The sequence below is a fragment of the Triplophysa dalaica genome, chromosome 7, assembly GCF_015846415.1.
Source record: "Triplophysa dalaica isolate WHDGS20190420 chromosome 7, ASM1584641v1, whole genome shotgun sequence".
Lineage (NCBI taxonomy): Eukaryota > Metazoa > Chordata > Actinopteri > Cypriniformes > Nemacheilidae > Triplophysa > Triplophysa dalaica.
Window position 1 is genome coordinate 15,143,317 of NC_079548.1, and position 21,701 is coordinate 15,165,017.

The 21,701-nt window shown below is 40.0% G+C and overlaps 1 protein-coding gene and 1 long non-coding RNA gene across 3 annotated transcripts in view; one reads left to right on the top strand and one right to left on the bottom strand.

Moving 5' to 3' along the window:
- Positions 1 to 8,560: 8,560 nt before the first annotated feature.
- On the bottom strand, positions 8,561 to 9,862 carry LOC130426779 (uncharacterized). Of its 2 annotated transcripts, none has more exons than XR_008907226.1 (4): positions 9,701 to 9,862; positions 9,383 to 9,497; positions 8,971 to 9,085; positions 8,561 to 8,880 (listed from the first exon to the last, which is right to left on the bottom strand). It is a non-coding gene; the product is annotated as an uncharacterized LOC130426779 (long non-coding RNA). The 2 variants fall into 2 exon arrangements; XR_008907225.1 differs by having other exon boundaries at positions 8,971 to 9,105.
- A 169-nt stretch (positions 9,863 to 10,031) lies between these two features.
- Positions 10,032 to 21,701, top strand: part of plekhh3 (pleckstrin homology, MyTH4 and FERM domain containing H3) — a 35,897-nt gene continuing 24,227 nt past the window's right edge. The window contains exons 1-2 of the mRNA XM_056753535.1: positions 10,032 to 10,570; positions 19,908 to 19,963. Coding sequence (XP_056609513.1) covers positions 10,436 to 10,570; positions 19,908 to 19,963 — 191 coding nt within the window. The 5' untranslated portion in view covers positions 10,032 to 10,435. The remainder of the gene's footprint in view (positions 10,571 to 19,907; positions 19,964 to 21,701) is intronic.

Here is a 21,701-nt window from a genome sequence, read left to right on the forward strand (position 1 = left end):
AATGTGAACGTTTTGATAATCTGTATTTTTTATAAATACGTTAGCACCGTTTAAAATGTTACAGAGGATAAGTGGAGTTGCACGGTTTGGGTACAGTCGACAGCCACGACTTTAGTGTCCGGGTTTGCGGTGAGGGAGGGGGGACATCATGAGAGGAAAATAACTTTTGGACTCGGGCAGGTCGACCTGGCGCAGTACGCATCACTGCAGAAAAGAGACACAACTTTATATTCCTCTTTTTATATTATTATTGAAATTAGATAGCCGGATGTATTGTGATGAGGATAAGAAACAAGAAACAAAACAAAATTCACATCAAGTCTGCATTTCCGGTGCCTCCCCTCCCGCAAGACGGGTTGTCCCGAAGTGTACAATAAGAGTGTGCTTGTGGGTGCAGTTTATGCAAGGGGGGTAGCCGGATTTGTGTTGGAAGAGCCTGTCTGCATATAAATCTGTGGTATAAAAAGGCTTTGGGATTAAGAAGTGGGTTTGTAGGGCAGCCGCAGAAGAGTGGGGTGGAAGCTGGGGCATATTCAGGGTCAGAAAGGGATTTGTAATGTTTCAAATCAAATAAAGCTGTAGTTTGGTCAAACTCCCTCCCCCAATGATAAGTCTATACACTGCACATCAATGCTCACTCATGATTATGAATATTCCTTAGGGTAGAAATCTACACTGTTGGGGGTTCAGACACACACACACATAATCGTCTGATTCAGGACACAATCCTATATCACAATTTAAGGAAATTTACAGATTATTTTTCAGATAAATTCCATGCTAAACCTTTAACCCTCTATTGATTTCTTTCCCCTCATTCCTCGATCATGCACACACATTCCCACAATCTATTTGCATCATCCTAACACCAACCTTGAATCAAGCACACCAAATCACTATCTGTTTCGAGATGTCAGTTTTATTATAGTGATGCTACTGTTATGCTTCACTACAGTTATGCATATGACATCCTGATTTTATACTTGAAATCTTATTCAATGTCACATAGACTATGGTTGTGAAAATGAGTAATCCCTATACTAAAGAAGACTTTTATGTTTATCCTGGAAAAATAAACTCTGAAAAAAATCTTTCCCAAGTATAATAACTAATCAAGTTAATAATATGTCACGTAGTTGTTTGATCAGTAAATGACACAAAATCGCAATCAAGTAAGACCTATAGCATTAACACGCAGTGTTATTTACAACTATCTGGATCAAGCCTTGATTACACTGCATACAGTATAAAACAACAATACGGTCGACCACTAGATGGCAGTCATAACACAAGGCAATGGTTGACCAAGATATCCGAGGACTATAAGATTTCCATTCAATATGCAGCATTTCCTCCTTCTGTGTCACTGACCTCTCCATTAAAGGGGAAATAACACTGTAAGCAAAATGACTCAATGAGGAACAGAACATTGTCCCTTAAACTCCACATGCGAGGGAAATTTCACGTTGAAACACACAGGCACACAGTTTGGTTTGCATTGTTTGTCATGTGTCAGGTTTACCGCCATGCTATATTGTTTCTATCTAGTTTTTTAATACCAGGCTGTAAAGCACCTTTGGCTGAGAAATGAAACCACTGACCTTCCGTGATGCTTTTGATCAGGCATAACAGTCATGCACATAGATAACGGGAACTATACATTCACATCTAAATACGCACACTTCCTCTTCCCCATTATGAACAATTTTTCTGGCATTTACACATTTATACACGTTGAGATGTAAGTATTTTAACTCACTTTACTAGTTTTTCAAAGTTTATCATATGGGTTTAAAACAACAAGGTTAACAAATAAAATAATGTTTGCCAACTAAACACATTGCTGTGCTGCAACGAGTGCGTCCTTTTGTTCAATACTTCCCTTTCCTTAACACAATTTTTGTATCTGATGACTACTTGCCTATGTTTATCTAACAAACTATACATTCATACAGTAGGCATGCATTGTCAATACGGGAATTTTGATTTCTTTCACCATTTTCCCAATTGGTTATCCCAGAATCATTCTCTAAACATTCCCAAGACAGTTTTGCTGATGTTGCCTGGTCCATCAGAGCTAAGATGAATGGTGTGTGTCACCATTACTAAACATCAATCAAGTCTTTGTAGATGTGTAGATCTGAAACATCCAGAGAGATCAAGACCAGATCAAGTTCTGGCTTAATATTCTAAAGTTCATAAACATTTACGTGACTGGAATTGATACACGTCAAACAAGTCCTTTGACTCTCAAACCCTTCAGCTGTCCTTCTGCCCAGCAGGGGCAAACAGAGACAGGGTTACCTGAAGCCTCTCCGTGGCTCACCATCCACTGACAGGACAGCTGCTAAAACAAGATGACTGTGGAGAAGTTTATTGGGCAAATAAACAAATAAATACTCTGACCGCGATGGTTGGCCACCTGCCTGACGCCATCCGCCACAGAGCAGGAAGCCTGTCAGTATTAGGCAAATGTCCAACAAAAAAAAGAAAAAAACACAACTTCTTCCTCCTAAATGTCTGAATTTCCTTTCAAAGTGGCAAAACTCTTATTTTTCAGTGATTTCGGACGTGGAGAAGGTTAGCGTGCTAGTCTGCTAGCTCTGTCAGCAAGAGTTTCAATAGCAGGAGCATTAGTGCGCAAGCGGTGTAAGCAAGTATTGTATTTTACAGAGCCCAGACTCGTTCTGTCATCAAGTTCCACTTTACAGTTTTAAATAACCATGACTGCAGCTCAACTCACAGGCTATAATAGTGTTTGCCTTATCAGGGTGTCAATAGCCATCAACCAACACCTTTTAAATGAAATTAGAATGCATGCATTCTCTATGAATTGACTCGCACGTTACTGCACAAGCAGGTGGAACGGTATTCGGGATTTACGTACGGGCCAAATTTGCAAGCGTTTGCAAATGCATACATAAGCATGCAAAATGCTACCTTGACACACTCCAAAACACAGTGCCACACAACCACACAAGTTGGACTCAAACGCTGAAACACAACCCTAGTAACCGCTGCCAAGTATGATAGTCAGCAAGGCGCTGTCAATATCAAACAAACTCTTTGGCGTGCAAACAAACGGGCAGAACGAACATGTGCGAGCTGTCCGCGGTGACATTGTGTGCATATAGGCCATACGTTGCCGTGGAGGTATATTTTAGAGTAAGCAGTGAGCGGACGTCTTTGTTTTGAGTCAATGCCTATATGCATGCAAACAGAGCATAAAAGAGAATGTGTGTATATGATGTATGTGTTGTGACCTGCTGAGCAAACATTTGAAATAAAAGGTGTCTGAGCTTTAAGCTTTAATCCACCATCCTCAGTCGGTACCGCCTGAATTTGTTCCAGGTGCTTGATCCTTTGTAAAACAAGTCTATGTGAAAAATTGACAGTATTTGTGTGCGCTTCTCTGAACTCTCCTGGTGCAAAACGATCCAGGGAGCTCGTGGACTCCTTGCCAACTGTTTGACCCAGAATTTCTTATTCTTGGCTACTGTCTCTTTGCATAAGCGCAGTGATGCACAAATGTACATGAAGATATGTTCCAAAAACATAGACTGGTAACCTTTAATGTAATATACAAATAGTCAACGAGTCAACCTCTTAAAGAGATGGTTCACCCAAAAATTAAAATTCTGCAATCATTTACTCACAATGTCATTTTAAATCTGTATCACTTTCCTTCCTAATCAAAACACAAAAGTAGATATTTGGAAGAATGTTGTTAACTGGCACGCACTGACTTGCACTGGTTTTGTGTCCATAAAATAGAAGCGAACGGGAGCCAGCTTTGATCGTTTAACAACTTTCTCAAAAAGATATTTTGTGTTCTGCGGAAGACAGAGAGTCATACAGGTTTGACAAGAGGTTGAGTAAATGATGAATGAATTTTCATTTTTGGGTGAACGATCACTTTAAGTTAACGACTTCTATTTTAGGCAGCAACAAAAGTGCAGAAACAACAATTGCCGTTAGCATGTTGCTAAGCTAACAGCACAATAAAGCAAATTAGATGCCTAAATTTGAAATCAGACTTTGCGTCAGAAGTGTGTATATAATGCCTTAAAATACTACATCTGTAGGCAGTTGGCTAGGTTTTAGTGTGCTTACAGTATGTGTCCTTGAGTGCATGTCTGCCTAAGCAGTGAATGTCTTTCATTAACAGAGTCATAAGTGCTAAGGGTTTTGACCACAATAGCTTGTAAATTTAACACACTTCACTGATGGCTAACAGTTTAGTTCCACCTCAATACTGAAATAGGTCTCATTCAGCCATATTTTTTAATGTCTGTGTATACAGGGTGAAATTGCAGGTTTCTATGATTATTCACTGCAGGCCACCCTAGCCTTAAGGCACGAGGCATGGGTTTTCTGAGGCCATATGCATAAGAAATCACAGCCAAGCATGGCAGCTAGAGAACTGGGAAAGGACACAAACATAACACAGACGTAGATTTTCATCAAGTTGAACAGAGCTATAGAGAAAAGCGCCAGAACAGTCCTCAGTTTCCAAAATTTCATTCCTGATGTTTTTCTCTTATAGCACATGGATTAAAGTTTAAATCTTTACTATTGACAAGGTTCAATACTCAGTGTCACACATATATACACATACACAGAAGTTCAGGGATTTTGGCAGCTCTTTACGAGTTCGAAGTACTTTCACACAGTCTGAAGGCTATAAATAGAGCAAGGTCTCTGGATGACTGCCCACCCTTCCTTAACTCTTAATAACCGGTGGGTCTACCCTACAGTTACGGTCCCTGCAGTTCTGCTCACACGCAAACCAGTAAGAAAGGCTCTTTTAAGGAAGCATATTCCATGAATATCATTGTAATTGCAAACGCGTGCATAAACAGACTGGCATTTGAATGCTGCTAGACACATTACAGAGGACATTTACAGTTTCACAAGCAGACAAAAATAAGTCCAGGTCTGGTGTCTCGTGATTAAGTGATCACTTTGTAATTTCCAAAATCAGACACAAAAATATTGGCGAGAGAGGAGAGGAAAAGGGAGGTGAGTGTTCTAGTCGGGCTTATCTTTTTTCCCTCTTTAGTGTGCACATACCGTGTAGTATGAGGGCATCTGGATGCGGGCTCTTTCTTCCTGCTTGTTTTGCTTTGCCACTGTTTTGTCTCATTCCTCATGTGCTTCATCCAACACTACTTATATTTGTGTCTGTGTTTGCTTATGCACAGACATATCGGTCCGTTTCTTCCTGGTTATTGTTGTATGACTCCGATTCGAGACATTGATAAGGCTTTTGTTTATGTCCTGCTTTCTGCCTTTAATTTTCTAGGCCTGCTCACACTGGACAGAAATCAGCCACTATCAGATAGCAGAGAAATTTCTCAGATCCTGCTCTGTCATTACTGTGACCGTAAGAAACATTTATCTGAAGGAAATGCCAGGATGTTCACATTGAATGGCGTTAACTGCACACAGCGTGCAGAAATGGAACAACTTGCTTTCTTTCTCAAGAGTAAAACAACTTCCTTAAAAAGAACAGCAGAAGGGTGCGAGAGGAAAACATTTAAGAGTGGCTCATGGGCTTTGAGTGGGGTTCTGTGAGAGGAGAAGGGCATTTGGGAGGGGGGAGAGTAGGAGGAACTGGGGTTAAAGTTGAAGTAATGGAGACCATGAAGGGAGGTGAGGGGGATGGGATCAGAGGTCAATAGTTTATGGACAGAATATTTTTTCTCCTATGTGCCCTCTCACTGACACCTCTCTTTCCAGAGAGAGGGGAAAGACATACAGTAGTGTTATATTTCTGAGGACATCTCGTAGACTACCATTGTTTTCTTACCAGGCAAATGTATTTAGATTTTTTCCCCATATTTTAGAAATCAAAATCATAGAATAACAGAATTGCAACAGTGGGAATCTTTTGAAAAGCATAAAAAAATGTATGAACTCTGGTATATTTAGCATCTTCATAGTACTCAACCTTTGCCTAGAAATTGCAAAACTGTATAATCTAGCCTCTTGAGGTCTTAACCTGGGAGGCTTTGAACACTACTGAAAGAATTTTCATTTATGCTAGACTCTTATCGGCTGATTTAATTCGTTAATTTGACCAATTAAACCATTTCCAATTTTTTTTTCTGTGAACTGTAGTGTTCTAATGAAAGAAATATAAATGTTGTCACAATTATATTTTTGTCTACGAAAGCGGTTTTAAACATTGAAACAAACACCTTGAGATAAAAACTGACAAGCAATCCTAAACTTTTGACTGGTTGTGTTTATGTTGGTGGACAACAGTAGATCATCTCTGTAGATGCATACTCATAATAATAATATTTTGTTAATTATCCTCGACTTTAAGGGCCAGTGTATGAAATTTGGTGACATCGAGCAGTGAGGTTGTGAATTGCAACCAACTGCTCACTCCACGTCTCTCTTTTGAAGCACTACGGCGACTGATACAGAACTTAGATGATGTCATGTTTTCGCTTCTTTACAGAAGGAGATGACATATTTAGAAAATGCGCTCTGTAGAGCAGTTTGTCTTTTTAGGGCTACTGTAGAAACAACATGACAAATTCCTTGTAATGGGGACCTGCTGTGTATCTAGATAGAAATAGCTCATTCTTAGATAATAAAAACACAAGGCTTCTTTATGTAAGGTCTTTATACACCTCTAAAGACATAGTTATGGTTATTATATTGCATTTCTGTACATCCTTCCAAAACATTACACACTGGACCTTTGATGCAATGCAATCTAATGGTTTCGTTTTTTATGTTAAATACAATCACTCGTGTGTTGTGTATACACACTTTATTCATTATTCATATGTTTATCATGTTACACTATACACCGTTTCATCGGACGTGCGTGCACCTGACCCCCTGTTATCTTCCGGTTTGTGTTTGGCTAAATAATATAACTATTTATATTTGATTTAATTTATGTTAATATTAATTAACATTATGATTTTGTTGTATCTTCATTTTATTAAATAAACAATTTGTAGAATGGGTCCTGCAATTTGGTCGGTTTGTATGATACATTGACATCTAGCGGTTGAAATTGGTATCAAAGTGTAAATTCAATATATTGGAGAGACAAGTTTAGCCAAGTAGTGGTTCTTCTCGTTTCTTTTGATTGTTATCAGAAATTATCTAAAGGCATTCTATTGTTTGTGAATGTGTTCCGGAAATTAAGGTGGGGTCACAAAAGTGAGCATGCGCAGTAACGTTTGTTTATGTTGTTAAGATGAAACCTTTTCTCAAATAGCAACAGGACCATTCTCTACATGACAGCCTGGAAAGACCTCACAGACAGGAAATGTCAATCATACCACTACGGGATCGGAGACAACAGGAGACAAGAATAATTACTTTGAGAAAAAAGCAAAGTCAAAGGTCTGTCTGACTCAAGACATTACTAAATAAACCCAAGATATGTCTCTTGTGTTAAAAAAAGTAGAATTACAAAGTGTGCAAATCTGTTGTATCAACTGAAAACCTAAAGAAGACCCCTAAAAACTACATTAAAGGGCCCCAAACATGTATTCGAATGAAATTGAGACAGAAAACTGCAACATCAGTGTGGTCAAACTCCTCTCACTCGCTTGTCTTTAGGCGCACAAGATGGGTGTGATAATGACAGTCTGTTTTTTCTTGTAAACCTCATTCTCTCACAAGCCATATATAGACACAAGACTCCCATTTTCATTTTAGCGTGGGCAGGGAAGAAAGAGGGAGAAAGTGAGAGAGCGCTCTAAAAATAAAACATCTGTTCCAGGAGCAAGTCAGGTGGGAGGCAGGTCTGACGCTCCATGACGAGGAAAACGAGAAGACAGGAAAGTAGTTGAGGAAGGAGCCGCGAGGAAAATAATACTGTGCTCTGTTAGAGAAAGAAAAAGAGGAGACTACGGAGGAAATAGAGGGATTGCAGGTGGCCTTTCATTGGACAGCGCACTGCATGCCCTGCTCCTCACAATGTGTGCGAGTGTGCGTTTACGTGCAAGTGTGTTTGGTAAAACCACGGCAGACTTGAAGACAAACAGAAGGGACAGCTTGCAGAATGATGAATGTGTGGAGAGAGTCAGCAGAGAGTTGAGCAGAGCAAACGAGAGGAAATGAATGCAAAGATAGAGAGACAGAGAGTGAGTGAGATAGAGAGAGTGAGAGAGAGTGATCAGGCACGGAGGGGCCCTGAAAAATATCATGTGTCATCAGCGTGCATATATGTGAGCAAGGGTGTGTTTTTTTTCGAAAGCATGATTTATGGGTGTACATGACTGAGTGAATGAGCAGGGTTCTGCGTGAGACTGAAGGAAAATAAGGATTAGGGTAAAGAGTGGAAAAACTGACAATGTGTGTGATTGAAAAAGAAAACTTTGAGGCACAGTTGGTAAAAAATACTCCCAATGAGAAAACGGTTACGACGGATATTAACTGTGACTTGACAATTAATCGTTGTCTCAAAAACAGAATTGAACTATTCAATGAGTGAAATTCAACATTCTATAACTAAATCAGTTTTGGCAAATGGACATTCATTGTACATTTACATTTATTCATTTAGCAGACACTTTTATCCAAGGATGGGGTAAACAATGGAAGCACTTGGGACAGCTTGAGGACAACAAAAAGCATAAGTGCAATCAAAAAGACTGGTCTCAAATAGCCTACCAGTATACAGAACTAAGTTAGAAGGTTTTTTTTATTTCTTTTTTAAAAGAGTAGAAAAGAAATAGAAGTCAGAACTGATCGGTCAGGTGTTGACGGAAGAGATGTGTTTTCAGACGATTCTTAAAGATGGCCACAGAACCTGTAGATCTTGTAGCAGCGGGCAGATCATTATAAGGGGAACCGCATAAGGGGAACCGATCCAGACCAGACATGTGAGGATTTTTTTACCTTTATGGGACGGCAACACAAGACGTCATTCGTTTGCAGAGCGCAGGTATCTGGGGGGTAATTGAATGAGTTGTCAATTTAGTTACTTACCAGAGGAGGACGGGCTTTTTTCAGATGAGTCTGGTTCACCTCTTTGTCCCACTTCATCTAAACATCTTAAGAGTTTCATTTCTTGCAGCCTTTGTCTTGCTCACCGTGTACTCTGCTGCTTTGAGACAAAATGCGCTGCAAAAATTGCAATACAAGAAATAGACTCGACTGTTCTGTTGGTTAATCTAATTATCAACATTTCTTGCATTTTCATTTCCATTTTATTGTTGATTCACTTAATGCTGACACTAAGCTTAGTTTTTTTTTCAGGAAGAGATGTAAAAGGTATTTTGGGGTAATCACTTGCTTTTTAAGCAATTAAATGAATTACAGAAATTGCACGGACGAAAAAAAGGAAGGGGATCTTCAGAGCTGTTAGAAGCTACAAGAGACGTCTTTTTGGTGATCATACCATATTTTCCTTTCTCTGTCTGTGTCCCTCTCTTCAGAGCCTCTCGTGACAGGAGTTTCCTGGAATAAAGGAGTCCATCTGCTTTTCATTCAGCCAAGTAATGTGTTTCAGGAGACTATATTACCCCCAACACACACACAGAAACACAAAGTGCTCATTCACTCATTTGCCCAGAACTTCACACTTGTTTGTTAATGTAACTGCACAGTCATCACCTCATAGTTTTATCCAAATAAAAGAAGCTGAACCATTGCCAGTCACTTGAGCTTACCCTCATTAGTTGGGACAAGTACAGGCTGCATAATATCTATGACTTACATGTTATTATTACCTCCAGACAAAACTCCAGACAGCTTGTTGAAATGTGCAATTTGCTTGTCTATGGGCTAAATTTGAGGTTACAGTATGAGTATTAAACATTTGTTAAAGAACCTTCGGGGTCGTTTCTAATCCCTTCACCAACGAATAACTTCCATTTCCTGAAACGCTCTGCTGCTAACTCTGCTTCACATGTCCACTGCGCAACCAGTCAACCAGGGGCGGAGCATTTTCTGGGCGTGTGCGCTGTAAGCCAATCATCCTCCGAGCCTCAACACATGGGGTGATACGCCACGCCCCCGCCATTCACGCTACAGAACGAGCCTGCACGCTGCTGAAATCCCGAAGAACCAGAAGAGAAAGAAGCGGATAACACAGTCAGTTGCACAGCGCGATGCGCACCGCATAGTAAAGTTCATTTTAGTCACTCTTTGCTCAAATCAGACACGCGTTTGGATTTACTCCGTCAGACAGACCTTGTCATTTTCGTCACACAAATCCCGAAAGGAGAGAGCTCACAACCATACTTTTCTCCTAAGGAAGATTGTGTTGCTCTTATTTAATCCGCGTTAAAGTTTCTATCATCTCCCGTTTATTTGTTTCGGGGTCCATCTATAGGAGCGTATTGGACGTTTCATGCGACACACTCCATCTGACCCCTCCGCGCGACCGCACCGGGACAGTGGATACACGGGACATTTACCGATCGAGGCTGGACTACACGACGTAATTTGAATGCCTTTGCCGGGACTTTGCTGGCTTGTGTGCTGCAGACAAGGCTTTAGTTTGTTGTCTCGGGATCATGGGGAGAAAGAGGAGGAAGAGTCTTTCGAGTTACGCAATCAGGACGGGCAAACGCAAACGGGACGGGTATGTATGTAGATGAAACTAAATTTGACAGAGCCGACTACAAAGAGAGCCTTTTTGAGAAAAACAGACGCGTTCCGACGTATTCTGCACGCACCTGCGATGCATGAAACGCTCAAAGTAGACAGACGTTAAGAAGACGTCTTAAATATTTTTATATGGCAGAATTTTGATTTACTTTACAGCAAAGAGTAGCAGAAAAGTAAGAGAAATAGGCTTGTGGCTTATATGCAATGATGTGTGCATGCAAATATATTGGTTTGGTCGTGGTGGAGATAGTTTTAGTATTAGGACACCAAAGTTATTCTAGCAAAACTAGTTTTACGGGACATATTTCAATATACAGTATATATACATTACACTATGTATATTTCACATATACAGGCTTTCAATGATCTAAGACTTTTATGTATAAACAATTTGTATGTATGTGTTTTAAGGACTTCATAGCAGTCCTAAAGGTGTAACTTTGATAACAAAAAACAGTTAATTTTTGGCAGTTAGACACATTTTCAATGGGTACCAAAAAATGTCCCTGCATAGTCAAAAATGAAGAGTCTTATAATATTGCATATTACATTTGTTCCCACACTGTTACGTTAACTAGGACCACATACACACATCCATGGATGCCCACTGATCTCACATACACAGAAGCCTGTTGTTCATGTTTAATAAACAGCTCATTTAGTATCCTGTGTCTGCATAGGAACCATGTGGGCTTAAAAAAGGAAGGTACAAATGTAAGAACAGGGAACATGAAGGGTTACTGTGAGATGTGAAGAATAGTCAAGTTGATTCAGCTGAGCCAGCAGTCCAAGTCCCTGTCTATTTTACGCCTCTGTGCAACTGAACACATCCTAAAGATCAAATATTTATAAATGTCTACTGTGTCAGAAAATCTGGTATTGATCCCAACTTTTAGACTAGGTTTCAAAACCACTAAAATGTGTTTACAGAAAAATTAATAATTAAATCATGTAATTTTGTATAATGTTTATGTCCGATATATATCACAAAGTTATTACACCGCCCAATTCTCATACCGGCCCATGCCTAGATCCAACACCCATTTATTCCCTGATTTTCCACAAGTCTACAGTCCATATCACTCCTAAGATAAGCAGATACGAAATGCTATTGACATGTCTGGACTTATACACACACAGAGAGTCATAAATGAGATTCACGTTGGTTTTCTAATCAGGAATCACATATTGTGTAACTGTTACATGTGTGGCTCAGTCATACACAGGGCCAATCACTATAGGATACGGCCTGAGGGGCCGTTTTCGTGATGGACTGACCTCTTATCTGTCCCCACCTCAATCTTTAACTCGCTCCTTCTGTGTCTTTCCTCTACAGACAAATCACCCTAAAATCAATAATCCCCCTATTTCCCCGTATAAGTCTTTCGCTGTTAACTGCCTGTGTAAAGGATTTCTGTATGTGTGAGTAATGAGTGTAGAATATAGGAGGTTAATAGGTCAATATACACCCTCCCCAACCCAGTTCAGTGCAGTATACATCATTGAAGAGGTCTTTCTTCGTTGTGTGTGATGTAATAGTTACATAATGTTCAATTGATTCAATAAAGAATCAACCGACAGTCTGCTGCATCTTTAGGTATCATGTATACCAGTGTTGAAGAAGGTTAAAGACTTAATCGGCTATAACTATTTGAATGGCTATTGCGATATGATTTTTACTGATCCAGTCATTGTTTTAGGGCACATGAGCCATTCATTATTTGACAGGGCTGTTGCACCAGAATTTACTTTGCTCTTATCACCGATGACACTGTGCCATCATTGATTTCTGATAAAAGATATTGATATCTAGAGTGCATCTGCAAAACCAAACTTCCTCCTCATGCCCGGCAGGATCAATAACCCTAGCAACAATCTTCAGATGTCCTCTGTAGGAGAGACTCGCTGGTTGCTGCTTACTTACACTTTGTCTTGATAAATAATGTGTTTTGTATTGTATTTGGAGGTGTTTATCATTACCTTGTCTTTTGTGGTCGATCAGGACAAGTTTTTTGTCTGCTGATTAATAATAAATGTTTTTTGAATTCCAGCCTTTAATTTACATTTTTTTGTCCTTTAATGATTGCAAATCCCTTGGCTTGGTGTTGACCTTTAGCATCATCTCTGTAATAGCTTTATCCTCTGCGAGCTAAATCAGTTTATTGATTAAAGTAAAAGTGACTTCACACAAGTGCTGTAGGAAGTTTCAATCGCTGTAGCCAGATCGCTTCAGATTGCCAAATCACAATGAAATATTAGCGGGAAGCTTTTCTCCCCTGGTGGGACATAAAACCAAATACTTTAGAGATAGCTGAGCTTTCACTCTCCGGAATAATTGCTGAATAGGAAATGCTAAGGAGACATGGAAGATGCAGAGAGAATTTGGCCAGGTTTGACTAAGGTCTGGGAAAGCCCTCTCCGGAAACTTCCATGGTTGTGTTTACACAAAGACCTCCTCCATCACACCCAGTCCACTATATGCCGCACACTCGAGCAGGTGGTTGGACCCCACAGACGGATGTGTGTGTTTGGATACTTCCTCTGTACAGCGACTGTTAACGGTCCTTGTTTCTGCCGCTGGAGACCACAGCCGAATGCATACTCTTGACAGATCCACCTTCAGCTTGTTCACATGTACATGCAAGGGAAAGTTCAAGAAAGATTAAATAAACGGTCATTGTTTACTCATCCGCACCATAGTAGGAAAAATGACAATGGTAGTAAAAAGGAGCCCAGAACTGTTTGCTGTCCTACATTCTTCAAAATATCTTCTTTTGTGTTTAAAGAACCAAAAAATGATAAAGTAGTTTTTCCTACTATGGTAGTCAATTTAGAACCACCCGAAGGTGTGTAAATGAAGTCAGAATTTTTAGTTTGGGGTGAACTATCCGTTTAACAGAGGTGGTCACTAGTCACTATGAACTGTTTCTTGAAAAGAGAGAAATTTCTCCTTTATTGTTCCAGGTACAGGTTTGCTCTTACAGAAGGGTGAGATTTTAAAATCAGGATATAATTATTATTTTAAGGGCATTTATAGCTGGATACTAATAGATGGTCCAGTGATGGTTCAGGGAACTGTCCTTCCACGTGTAAAGCTCTGACGTCAACAGCGGCCCCCCAACCAAGCTGGTCAAACAGACAGAGGGTGAGCTGAAAGACAGCTTCTGTTTGTCCTGCATGTCTTCCCACCTCTTGCCTATTTTAGAGCAATCGCTCACTTCACTCCTCCATGTTTCTTAGGAGACACAAAACTTTCCCTTTTTTGACATTCGCTCTGTGCCTTGATGATGTTATGACACCAGGACACCCGGACACCCGCCCACTGCAGCTGTTGGGGTGAGGAGCAGGGCATCCTGGGAAAGAAATACAAACTGGCAGGACTTGCTGGCAGAGGTTCAGTGCTGTTAATGTATAACGGTAGAACCGCAGCGCGCTTGTAATGGTATTTCCCCCACACCCGCCGTGACGAGCCAAAATCTTTCGCTATGCAGGCTTAAATTGAGGTTTAACACAGCAATGTGGGCAAAACAAGCAAATTTTCCATAACGCTACATTTGATTGTAATGGCATGTTTTTCCCCTTATGTTTTCACTTTTAAGTCGTGGTTTCCCAGCAACAAACAGTAACTTGGACTAACTGTTATGTAAACATAAACACATAAAGGCTCTGACTGATACTTTGATTAAAAAAATTCTGTTAGTTTTGATCTAACAACTCCGAACAGGAAAAAGATAAATTGTGGTTTGATACGAGTTTCGTCTGTCCCGAAAAGTCCCCTTAGGGTAGATTCAAAGAAAAAGTAACATCTGCTCCAGTGGCCTGTAGTTGGCAAAGAGGCGGCATTTCCGCCCGCTTACTCAACCCCGTCTCTCGGGATACAGGAACGGAAGTGAGCCACGGAACGGACCAGCACAGCATCTCCTGTCCTGATGATTCATCTAGCTCCTCATCCCGGGATCCTTTTGCCAAAGGCCCTCTTTACACGCCATACCTTTCCCGGCCTTCATACCCCTCACCCCCATTCAAGATATGCTTGCAGTAAAGCAAAGAGAACTCTTGAAATGTCCTAGAAAGTGTCTCGCTGTGAAAGAAGTAACTGCATGAATATGTGTACCTCCCTGATAGTCGTCTGTTTATGAACTCTGATCTGAATGTTTTGTCTAAAAGGACACCATTAATATCTAAAGCAACACACGAACACATTAGCGTATGAGGGAAGCAAAATGACAGGTTATAAGGGAAACATTGAGAGAGGTTTAATGACACATCTCAGTCTCTCCTGCTGAGCCTGTCTGACATTTATGATACCTCTCCACCCTGGTTGAACATTAACCAAGTCTCATTATACAAACCTCTTTCACTCTGCATCACACGTTACCCTCATTCTCATCTCCCTCTCCCTTTCAAAGTAGTAGTTTATCCAAAAAGGAACATTTTGTCATCATTTGCTCACACCCCCCAGTCATTCCATCCCAGTTTATCTACTTCTGCTACACATTTTAAGATTTTTAAAATGTTTACTAAAGTAGATAGTGCTAAACAATAAAAGGATTGTATATATATATAATGCCTTATATTTCAGTCAGTCTGTTTATCAGAAAAGCTATAAAAAAGGCTATCATGTGCCTTCAGAAGATATAGTGCATTAGTCATGTGAAGCGTCATTTACTTCTAGCCGCTATCGTGTAACATGTGCCTCAGAATATTTATAGGTTTACTAACGATGCATTTTGATTATCTTTTCAATTAATAGGAGAAAAAGATATGTATTTTACAATTGAACAATTATCAACAGTATGACATAGTTATGTTATTTTATACATGAAACAATGATTCTTCTCTGGAAGCGTAAAGTGAAGCCCAAATTTAAAATTCTGTCATCATTTACTCGCCCTCTTTTCATTTCAAACCTGAATGACTATCTTCTGCAGAGCACAAGAGAAGATATTTGGAAGAATGTTGGTAATCAAACAGCATCGACACCCATTCACTTCTATTGTATAGACAAAAAATCAAGCAAGGGGGTGCCAGTTAACAACACAATATCAGAATATCTTCTTTTGTGTTCTTTTGTGCCCTCCTGTGGCTCAGTGGTTAGAGGATGGCGCTAGCAACGCCAAGTTCATGGGTTCGATCACATACTCGGATACAATGTATAGTACAATGCTTTGGATAAAAGCATCTGCCAAATGTAAAATGCATGAATGTTCTGCAGAAGAAAGAATGTCTGAAATTAAATTATATAGAATTCAAATTTTTGGGTGAACTGTCGCTTTAATTTGCTTTTTATTGTAAAGCGAACATGAACTAATACACTTGGTTGTCATTAGATCTGTAAATGAATTGAAATATACAGTTTGAAATACATAGCGTATGTCTGTGAAAGGAGTTGATTAAAAATCACATTTAGCTTAGCCGATTTTGTTTATTTTCAACCACACAATTTATTTTACTAATACATAAAGAATCATCGTTCAAATTAATCACCACTTTTACTGTTATTTATAATGGTTGCTTATAATAATGATTTTATTTTGAGTTGTCTGGTTAGATATTGCTGTGAATTTCAGTAAAGACATGCACATAATGTAACCTGTAACTTCAGAAATGAAAGTTACGGCAAAAGTTATGGATTGCAGATTTAAATCTGGAAATGAATAAAGTTCTAAGATTTAAAAACAGAAACGACATTAAGCTTGTCTAGTGTTGTGATGCCAGCTCAGGTGTTTCCTGTCAACATGTCAAGCAATAGACATTTGGAACTTCATGTTGTGTTCTTTAAACTTTTACTTCAAACTGATCTGCTGCATGCAATTTCAGCAAAAGAAAATGTTATTAAATTAGAAAAAGGTAGAAGAAATAAATATTTCAGAATTTGGATCCCACTGTGCTCTTCTCAATAAAATGCAATGTTTGGCGTTTCTTTGAAAGTGTTTGTGTAAGAAAAGCACTGTCTTGATGGCACTTTAGCTTCCTGACCCCCGCAAGCCCCTGGCCCGGCACGGAACGTTCCTTCGAGGCCTTGCCAAAACCCTGAAACATGACTCCGCAGAACGACACAGTCTCAGACGCATGCACACATACACACACACACACACACACACACACGCGGAGGTGTGTGTCTGTGAAAGGGGTCAAGGTGAGGGGGGGCTAGAATTACAGCTGATGTGGAGCAGTTGGAATGAGTCAGTTTACAGCCGGGATCGATTCTTATTAACCTCGCGGAGTCACTAGACCAAAGGGCTGAATGAGTGCCAATACATACCAGCCATTAACAGGAACCCACAGCCGAGCGTGGCACTGCGGCCCGTGTGTGACAGTGGGTGGGCGGTTGACGGGGTCAGATGGGATGGTCATCTCGGTGGGTGGAAATACATGGTTGTGTAAACCAATCTCCTTGTAATTTTCCTGGAAATCAGTTTTAACTAGAATCTGCTCATAAACGGTATTTATTGCAAATTGCTGGCTGCTTACTGCGTGTATGGTGAAACAGTGGCCTTATTGAATGCTGGGCCATTCACAAGAAAATTGTTGGCCATAGTGCAAGAGCCGAGTGAATCTCTTGGGATACTTATATATGTGGTCTGTACTCATCACCTCCCAGAAGGTATTGGATGCTTCGCTGTTTGCGTGCTTCAGTTTAACACTGTTGACAGACACATCACAGATCAAAGCAGATCAAGGATATTGCTTTCTGTTTCTTCCTCTCGTATTCCAATAATATGTACTTTTATTTTTTACAAAGGAAAATTGTCATTGTCTTTCACCCGTATGTCATTTGGTATAGCTCATTTTAAAATCCACTTTGACAAATGTCAGGTTTGAAATGAAATTAACAATGACCGAATATTTAAGATTTAAGTGAATTATTCCATTAACATGTAATGTAAGCCAACATCAGATCCACTAGAAAAGAAGGACAGAGTGTGTGTTTACTGTCCACTGGGTTTGAAGGGTCTGCGGTACGGGCCAGGGTGGGTCCAGGGGGGATGGGTGGGGCAGAACTAGGTTGGAGCACAAAAGCTCTCTCTGTTTCTTTGTCAGTTCAGAGACCGGCCCTCATTTTGAATGTTATGTTTTGCCTGAAGCAGTCGAGCGGCCAGGACTGCTAAGTGCGGGTGCTTGAATCCACTGCCAGCTTAAGTAACACAGAAGAGGGGATGTTATTAGGTGCACTCGTTTCAGGGTGGATGGAGGCATGTGTTTTATGACCTAGCCTCAAAATTTCTGAAAAAAAGTCGCTAGGAGTTCTACCTTCAAGGCCAAAATAGTTCATAAAGACGTTAAATGAGTAATTTTTTAATTCATTTCTTAAAATGTTGGCTTCCATAGTAGGGAAAATGTCTTTATAAATAACTTTGTTCTGTTGAACACAAAAGAAGATATTTTGAAGAATGTTGGAAAGCAAACAGTTCTAAGGGAACTGTAATTACTTTAACTTCTTTTTACTATGATATTTAATGGTGTCCATGTCCATTCTTCCAAATATCTTTCTAAATGGATACAGATTTGGAAAAAGTTGAGGGTGAGTAAAGGACGAGGGTCGTGAGGGAACGGTGCGAGACCGGTGCAACGCGCAGCTGACGCTCATTATTACTCGCGTCACCGGCCTCGCGCCGTTCCCTTAAGCCCCTCATCCCGCTCTCCTTGTCACAATCTTATCCCAGAAACAACCATAAAGTGACAGTTCACCCCAAAATGGGTTTTGAATGGTATTTGGTGCATTGCTATCTGGTTCCTTTGGAGTCCATCCCCATTCTCCAAGCCTAGGTATTGCAAGTTTTACTCCGTCACTGTCAGTCATCTAGCTCCTCATCCCGGTCATCCATGTAATAGCAATACTTGAAAACTCTGGGTTAAGAGTATGAACGGGCAGCACTTATTATAATAAGCTTAGTTTCAGATCTGTAGAGGTCAGTGGGAACTCCCTATTTAGATTTCTATGGTCTGTGTGTGTGTTTGTGGAAGTCTCTAAATTGTCAGTATCGTATAGCAAAGAGGAAGTGTGGTCAGTTTTGTATCACTCAGCATAATATCCACAATGGACTGAATGTTTTTTTCAACTTAGGGAGACTTTTAGGTTTCAGTAGAGGAACTTATGGCTCATAGCTCTGTGCTTTGATAGTTCACCAAAGAAAAAAAAATTCTCTATAGTTTACTCACCCGCTGAAACCTGTGTGACTTTCTTTCTTCTGCATAACACAAAATAAGTTATTTTGAAGAATGTAAGTAGCCGAACAGCACTGGCCCCAATTAATTTCTGTTGTATGGACACAAAACCAACGCAAGTCAATGGGGCCTGTTGACAACATTGTTCAAATTATCGCCTTTTGCGTTCTGCGAAAGAAAGAAAGTCTAACAGGTTTGAAATGACAAGAGGGTGAGTAAATGATGAAAGAACCTTTATTTTTGTGTGAACTATCACTTTAAGTGTGAAGTTTAATATAATAAATCTGGTCATGTACTGTACATAAGGTCTTCATATATTTGACATCTACAGTTTTCTGTACAATTATTTGTGTGAAGCGGAGTGCCACGTCCTTATTGTTTTCATAGTCAAAATCAAAATGAGCTTTACATGTCACTCCAATAGCTCTTCGTAGTGGGTGGTTCTGGGGCAGTTTCAGCTGCAAAAAGCGCTGAGGTCTGGCTACATGAGACTTATTGCCTCTAAGCAACTTCAAAGTTTTGCCATTACTTACAGACCAAATGGTACATTTGCTCGTAGTTAGACATGTTGAGCTACTTCAAAGGGTTTCAAGGTCATACCGATTGACCTTTCCTGGATTCCAGCTGCAGATCTTCTCTTCACTATGAGCTCTGAGAGGGTACAGGGGAAGCCAGCCCCAAAGAATGCACGGAGGAATCCGGATGTCCTCTCGAACCCTTGCCCGCCACGCTGTCAATCACCTGTGCTGACGTAAACTGCCAAAACGACTGCAATGGCTAGTTTATGAGTCTAGTACTCTGTCGAGTACCAGTTGTATACGTTATTTAAAGTCAGTCAGGACGACAAAGAATATTTATTTCAGCCTGTGGCGCATTTCCGGTTGAATGTCAAACCATAATACAAACTGCAGTTGTTTCAATACAATCATTTTTAATGTTGTTTAATGTACAACAGCGTTTCGTCATAGTACAAAGCATGTTTATTAAATAATATTTTTGGTGAAAGAAGGCAAAACTGAACTCATTAATGTTTTCCATGGACTGCAGATCCTTGGAGAATATACAGTACTGTTTACTGGAAGGGAAGTGGAGGGATCAATACCTGCCAGATGCTCATGTGTTTTGTCCTTGTTCTTTTAAAGGGGCAGCTGGAGGTCACCCTGGCTCCGCCCACCCGCTCAGTCAACGGCACTCCCTGGTGAGTACAGAAGCTAATGTTGATATAGAATTTGTGTGGATCTTAAACCATCTACATATTGGGGAACAGCCAGCATATAATGTAAGATAATGAACAAAATATATCTAAAACCCCCCAAAAACGTTAGGGGTACAGACAATAAGTATTCAGAGGTTACCGTGGTATTACCATGATATTTTATTTTATATGACTATTACATTTTGTAAGTGCAGACTCAAGTGTGTGTGTTTGTTTGTATGCAAGTGTTATTGTTTTACGTAATTTGTGGTACACAGTAAAAATAGTCTAAAAGTCTAAAATATAATGTTTGCATGTGTTTGATTTTGTATTGATTTAGAACTGACACTTCTGTACTTCTGATTGATTGATGTTAAAGATGATGTGACAGACGCAGTTTCTGCCAATCTCCTATTACTGCATACTTCGTATCTTGGAAGAGTCTTTGATCAAATTTATAAAAGAAAGATACAGCTGTACTATAATTTCGGGATAAAATCGAGCTCCTGAAGGCATTAGTGGGGCGGAACTACAGCACAAGCACATAAAACATCATTGCATTATCTCTGCATAACTGTTGATTCACTATAAGATTGCGTTGTTTACATTATGCACGTACAACAAAACTCAGACATATGACTTAGTTTGACTTATGGCGTGCGGTTCATGTCTGGCATTTTTTAACGCAGGGACCGCGGCATCAGGTTCAAACGACCAGCGTTATATCCACCGTTTATATGACATATATCACCGAAATGCAGTGAGCAAACAAACACAGCTAATCTTCTGTCAGCCGAGTGAAGCGGCATTGATGGGCGTGCTCATACTCATTCTCTTTCGTTTGCTGGATGACACGTGGGTCTGCTTTTCAGGGAGAATTTTCCAATAATGGACTAAGAACCCTTTGTTGCGAAACGGGAATCCATGTTCGGAAAAAACTTTCAGAAACCTGCACGAATGAATCGAGCACAGAAATACTACGTCATACGTTCAACTAGTTTAACAGTCTAAAGAAGTCAGAATAGACGAAATAACATGTTTCCTCCGCTTTGACCATCCTCATCAAAACACGGTTCGCAAGTATATTAGCATACTGTGAAGCCTTGAGCATCTGTGTCTGTGAGTGTATGTGTGTCTGTGTGTTTAGCAGGATGAGATTTGCATGAAAGCCTCAACCAGACAGTGACTAAGGCTTTTTATCACAGTCGAGATCGCTCAGTCTCCTCACAGATTGGACACACACACAGACCGGGTTCTCATGAACTACTTTGAAATATAATGAGACTGTAGTACCCCTCACACAAACCGGTTGACATTATTTTGATTTTTTACTGTATTTGTGTGAACAGTTCAAGAATTTCTCCCAAACAAATATCCCAACCCTCCTCCCACACACACTCTTGAGTGCTTTTTGTCCTGCTCAGCTGGTTGGATGTGTAATGTTTTGGCAGTTTTCTTAAGTAAACGAAATTATTTTTAGCAAAGGTCAGATGTCACTATCGTCCTCAGTCACAACATATCGGTGAGAAAGTATAAAGTGTTTATTTCCTCCTGTTTGTTTTATTTCGAACAAAAGATGTCTGAGCTAAAGTATGTTGCTTACGTGCGGTCATAGGTGTCTGTTCTGTCTCCTGTTGGTCAGCTGTTCATGGGAAATTCAAGGAAGGAATCAACCTGACAGGTCACAGATAGGCGCTAACGTGTTTCTCGTGTTTTAACAGCTGACCACTGGGACTTTCAT